The 6,082-nt window shown below is 40.2% G+C and overlaps 1 protein-coding gene across 2 annotated transcripts in view; it reads left to right on the top strand.

Moving 5' to 3' along the window:
- Nucleotides 1–1,607: 1,607 nt before the first annotated feature.
- GSL10 (glucan synthase-like 10) overlaps nt 1,608–6,082 on the top strand; it is a 140,585-nt gene continuing 136,110 nt past the window's right edge. Inside the window, exons 1-2 of one of the 2 annotated variants that reach the window (XM_077365464.1) lie at nt 1,608–1,758; nt 2,639–2,840. In XM_077365464.1, the coding sequence (XP_077221579.1) occupies nt 2,642–2,840 (199 nt within the window). In that variant the 5' untranslated portion in view covers nt 1,608–1,758; nt 2,639–2,641. Of the gene's footprint in view, nt 1,889–2,638; nt 2,841–6,082 lie in introns of both variants that reach the window. The other variant, XM_077365466.1, reaches the window with a different exon arrangement.

The raw sequence follows: 6,082 nt of genomic DNA, 5'->3' as shown, positions 1-6,082 counted from the left end.
TTGTTTCAGCCTTTGACCAGTAGCATGGTTGGGGAGAAATTTGCTGGGTTCATGCCCTTGATCGGAGCCCCCCTCGCCCGAGCTAGGATGGTTGAAGCTTAATTTTGATGGTTCAAGTCTAGGAAACCCCAGGCCGTCGGGTATTGGAGGTTTCCTTAAAACAATAGTGGGTCCCCAAGGTAGTCATTCTCATGATCAATTGGCATGGCAGATTCTAACGAAGCAGAGCTTAGAGTGGTCTTCCAATGTGTTAGTATGCTGGAATCTGCAAAAATGGATAAGTAGTGTAAAGTGATTCACTTGTAATTCGGTAGTTGAAGAGTTCTGTTCCGCCTCCTTGACGTTTGGTGCTTTGGTTGGACAGGATTCAAGACCGTATAGAAGAGTACACAATTTCTTTGCCCCCACGTAAAAAGATCAGCGAATAGCGAGGCCGATAGGTTAGCCAAAGACGGAGTGGCAAGGGCATCATTGAAAATTTTCAATTATCTTCCCCCTCGAGGGTCATTATATATTTTTTCTTTTCTCCTTCACCTTGTACATACCATCGTGGTAGCAGGGTTCTCCTTTTTTCACTTAGGCTCCGTTTCTTTCAATGTAAAAATGGACGTAAAATTTGTTTTATGTTGTACATAAAACAAATTTTACGTAGAAAGTGACGGAGCCTTAATAATTATTTTTTACCATTACTATTAAAAAACAGAGATAAAAAATGCAAAAACAAAAAGGAAATGATATTTTTACCCCCTTTTCTAGCACTTCACTCACTTAAAATAGAGGTGTCAATGGACCCGGACGGTCCAATGGATTCTCCTCCGAACGCTAATGAACAGGATTTTCGGATTGGATACGGGCGTGCAACAAATGTCCATCCAATAGTCACAATCCCAAATGCCTTACATGAGTACCCTCCAAATTTCTTTGGGATAATTACATTTACACCCCCTCTAGTTTTTGACACATCCACTTCCACCCCTATAGTTTAAAAAGTGACAAATACACTCCTGTAGTTTCAATTTGTTTAAGGTTTGCCCCCTCAGCTGAAGGTTCGTCCATAGATTGAAGGGTTAGGATGATCCGATGGAGCTGATTTTTTGGGCACACCCTATCTATGTCAGGACCCATCAAATGAACGCTTTGGATCATCCAAATAATGTGGGCCCATACCCGAATCCAAACACTACCAACCTTAAACAAATTGAAACTAGAGGGTGTATTTGTCACTTTTTAAACTATAGGCGTGGAAGTGGATGTGTCGTAAACTAGAGGGGGGTGTAAATGTAATTATCCCAATTTCTTTATGATAACTATTATCTGAAGGGTATTTTCGTCAAAAATTTCCAATTCAGTATTTCCATAATGCAATGTCCGTAATTCTTTCCGTAAGGCCGATAATTTTTTACCCACTGTAGGATTATGCGCACCCCTGGTCACGTGATTTGACGTCAAAAAGCGTTAAAGTCTGCCACAATTCAGGTGACAATGGGAGCGCATAATCTTACATTGGGGCGAAAAAGTCATCTCCCTTCCGTAATTGTAGAAGAAAATTAATCTCCTTCCTTCACGCAAACGAGCCCTATAATGACTAATCATAATGCCAGAGCTTTAACAGGCGATACCGGTTTCATTCCCGCGTATAACCGGCAGTAGCCAGTAAATATCCCCCCCCTCCCCCCACTTTTTCATCGATCAGATCTCTCCTTTTACCATTTTCACATTCCGCTGTAGAGAGCAGACGAATCTCTTCGTCGACTCTCTGTAAGTATAAAAAACGTTCTTCTTTTCTCTCAATCTCTAAACCATAACCCTAATTCTTTCTTTGAGTTTCTCTGTATTCGTTTTTCAATCCTCATTATTAACAGATCGTCGTTCTCTGCCTGAAGAATCAGTTAGGTTTCGATCTCTTTCGATTTTTTAGTGATTTCTTTGCTATTCAAGCTCTTATCTTGTAATCTCTTTAGCTTAGATCGAATACGTGCAACTAAATCTTTCAAATAGTTGAATCTGCAACTTTTTTTTTGTTCCATAAGAATCAGTTCGATTTCGATCTCGTATTTTTCTTTCTTTTCTCTATCTGTTGTAATCTCTTTAGCTCTTGCCTCTGGTCAAATATGTATTTTTTTCCTTATTTGTGTAACCTAATCTTTCAATTTGTTGAATCTGCAATTTTTGTTTTGTTCTATTTGAGTTTAGTAGGCTTCCTGTTTCAGAAGAGTTTTTTTTTTTCCTGGTTAAATGCACTTGGTATTTTCTCTTGTGGTTAAAATCAACTTGATATAACTCATCTTTCGTTTTAACATGAGTTTATTTCTGCTTTGATTTATTTTTTCTGGTTAAAATGAACTTGGTTAATTGAATCTTCATCTCTGTAGCGGAGGCTCTTTTCTTTTACTTTTTTTTTTTTTTTTTGGTTTTGTCCTGTCTTTATCTGTCTTGAAGTTCCTTATTTTTAATCGTAAAATTAGGTATGTTATTATGCTAAAACGCTGTTTCTGTTTGACATATTCTTCGATTTTGTATTTTAATTGATTTGGGCCTTTTTTCTGCATGTTATTATGCTAAAACCCTGTTTCTGTTTGACATATGTCTTCGATTTTGGATTTTAATTGATTTGGGCCTTTATTCTACTTTTCTTTAGAAAATGTCTTTAGCGGAGGGGAATTGGGAACGGTTGGTGCGGGCTGCTTTGCGGAGGGAACGAACTGGGGCTGATGCGTTTGGGAGACCTGCTAGTGGCATTGCTGGTAATGTGCCTTCTTCTCTGGGGAATAGAGATATAGATGCAATACTAAGAGCGGCAGATGAAATTCAGGAGGAAGACCCGAATATCTCTAGAATCTGTGAGTTTCTCTCTCTCTTTTTGATTTCTTTATTATCCTTGTCTATTCTCCTATGCAACTGAAAGTTGTTGCTTATGTTGATTGCTTCATTTGGTTTGGTTGCTAAGCATGGCACCAGCATTCTATTTGAAATCATTCAATGCAAGTTCATATGGTCTTTGTAAATACAGCATGCAAGGGGCATTTAAACGACATGTTCGATAGTTTAGGGCCTTAAGCGGAAGGTATGTGGTCAATGAGGTGATATAAAACCATGATATTGATGTTGCTAGAGTCCTAATTGGAGTGCTTCTGCAGAAAGACCCCTTCAGATCCGATTAATGAACACAATCAGAGGAAAATTAAAAGCAACCACAAATTCACAAGGAATCAATACATAAGGAACACACAAATTTACGTGGTCCGGCCCAATGGCCTACATCCACATGTGAGATCTCTTTCTTCCACTATTTGAGAAATGATAACACAGGTTACAAAAGGGATTAATACACATTCCCATAAATCCGTAACCCTTATTTGCTTCTTCCATGGACATACTTCTCTCGCAAACCCTTTCTTTATATAGGGAAACCCCCCTTTACACTACAAAACCACACGAGAGAAACAATTTCACCTTCTTGTCTTCCTACACCCGAGGAAAAACACCAAGAGAAAAAACTCTTACCCTTTTTCTTTGATCTCCTTTTATTCTCTATACAAGAGAATAATTCGAACAAAACTTGTCTTCTTCTCCATCCCTTTTCCCAAGAGATACACTTTCTCTTCCGCTCTCTATCCACAAGAGAAACCCTTTTTAAGAGAATAATAGTTCACTTTTGCAAATTTAAGATCCTCATGTTTCCATGTAAAATAATTTTAAAAACTGTGTACCATTTGGGAAACAAAACACGAAACAGAACAATCTCCACCTTGGCTTGTTGCACAAGTACCTGGAGATCAACTATACCGTGTATTCAGTACTCCCAAGGACACAACTCTGCACCTCCTGCACATGAGGTACCCACCCCACTGCATGTGGCTCCCCGCCAATTATCTACACGTGGTGATATTGGCCAAGTCCAAGCAATGCTTGAACTTAGTTGCTGCAACCGGCTTACTTAAGATATCTGCAACATTCTCTTTCGTATCTACCTATTGTGAGGAGCTCTTGAGCCTTCCATGGCCGGCTATTGATCACTGAGCTCCACCATTTGAATGTCGTGGCGTCCTCGTCACTTTCTTAAAGTATGGAAGATAGATACCTTCTTCGATGTATTCTCGTATCTGGTGATACTTCACATCCATATGTTTGATTCTTTCGTGATAGACTTGGTTCTTTGCTAAGTGTATGCCACTTTGACTAGCGCAATATACTAATACCTTGTCTTGTTTCAACCCATGCTCGTTAACTAAACCGTTAAGTAAACCATTTAGCCAAATAGCTTCTTCTGCAGTTTCTGTGGCTGCCATGTATTCTGCCTCTGTAGTCGATAATGCAATCAGTGATTGTAGTGTCAACTACCATCTGATAACTCTACTTTCAAGTAATCAAGTGTGACTATTTTTACCCACTGACACCCCTATTCAAGTGTGACTATTTTTACCCAGGAGAAGACATTCTCTTGTCTAAATTACCTGCGAAATCCGAGTCAACGTAACCCACTACTTCACTTGATGCCTTCCATCTATCATTTTCCTTAAAATTTATTGCCTCTTGGTAATATGATGAATCCCCATTTGTAGTTACTAAATCAAAAGAAACCATGTCTTCAAAACCATATCCGACATGCGCTTTAGTATCTCTTTTGGCCTTCTTTGCCAGACAGTAAGGCTCCTCATGTTGCTCTTGCATGATGCTCTCTGATTCTACTTGAAAAGATTATAGTATGTCATCTCCATCCTCCTGGGGTTCTGGTTGGCATTAATGATGGAAGAGATGGAATCTATCCATAAGGAAAATACTTTGGAATTCGTTGGACTTGTTCTTTTTCTTTTTTTGAACTGGTTGAATTTTGTAAGGGAAAGAAAGTTATCGACTGCAAGCAAGGTTTCAAATTTCGGTTTCAGTCCTCACCGAAACCGAAATTTCGGCCGAAATCTATTTTTCCTCCTACTTTATTTCGACCGAAATTTCTGAAATTTCGTGATAATATTAAATAATTATTAAAAATCCAGATTTTTGGGCGAAATCCCTTAAATTTCGGCCGAAAATTTGAAATTTCGGTGGAAATAAACTATGGCTTCGAGTATAATCAATTTCGGTTTCGTTAACGATCGAAATCCGAAATTTCAGCTTTCGGTCGAAATTTAAAACCTTGACTGCAAATGGGTATTCAGGAAGAAGGAAGCATGTGAAAAAGAACCTGGACGGTTTAAAGCTCGGTTAGTAGCTAAAGGATATTCACAGAAAGAGGGGGTAGACTTCAATGAAATCTTCTCACCAGTAGTGAAACATACTTCAATACAAGTATTATTAGCTATGGTGGCGTTTTATGATTTAGAGTTGGAACAATTTGATGTAGAGACCTCATTTCTTGATGGAGAGTTAGGAAGAACAAATCTACCGAAGCAACATATCGGATTTAAAGAACACGGGAAAAAAATTACGTGTGCAAGCTGAAGAAATCTCCATATGGTTTAAAAAACGCTATATATCCGTACTACTTGTTGTGGTTTGGGATGGGGTAGTGAGTAGTTTTGAATGATGATTCTTCAAGGTACTGGTTGTTTAAGGCGGACTAAGGAGACTACAGGCAAAAAAAAGCGAAACAGAGGCGATTTGCAGCGCCTCCCTCCTTAGGTCGGCGGATGCCCTAGGGAGGGAGGCGGTCCCTCTCTCTCGTTCCCCCCCCCCCCTCTCTCTCTCTGGTTTCCTTCCCTCTCACCCCCTTTCTCTCGCCTCCCTCTCTCCGTGTCTCCCTCTCTCGTCTCCCGCTCTTTCTTTCCCTCTCCCTCTCCCTCTCATCTCTCTTCGTCTCACTCTCCCTCTCTCTCTCTCGTCTCCCTCTCTTCCTCTGTTTTGTTGAGTATCGCCCTCTCTTTCTCGTCTCTCCCCATTACTGTCTGTCTCCCTCTCTTCCTCTGTATCTTTTGAGTCTCGCCCTCTCTTTCTCGTGTCTCCCCATTACTGGCAAAAGAGGAGCCGTGGAGGCCGAATCTGGAACTGTGGAGGCCAGATCTGGAGCATGGCTCTTCCGTGGTGGCTAGATTTGGGGCCGTGATGGCTGGATCGAGAGCCGTGGAGGCTGAATATGAAGTTGTGG

The sequence above is a fragment of the Tasmannia lanceolata genome, unplaced genomic scaffold (assembly GCF_043159265.1).
Source record: "Tasmannia lanceolata isolate RefF3 unplaced genomic scaffold, GAP_Taslan_0.1 ptg000020l, whole genome shotgun sequence".
NCBI classification, from domain to species: Eukaryota; Viridiplantae; Streptophyta; class Magnoliopsida; order Canellales; family Winteraceae; genus Tasmannia; species Tasmannia lanceolata.
Note: the sequence above shows the minus strand (reverse complement) of the source record. Positions and strands in the feature narration are given on the sequence as shown.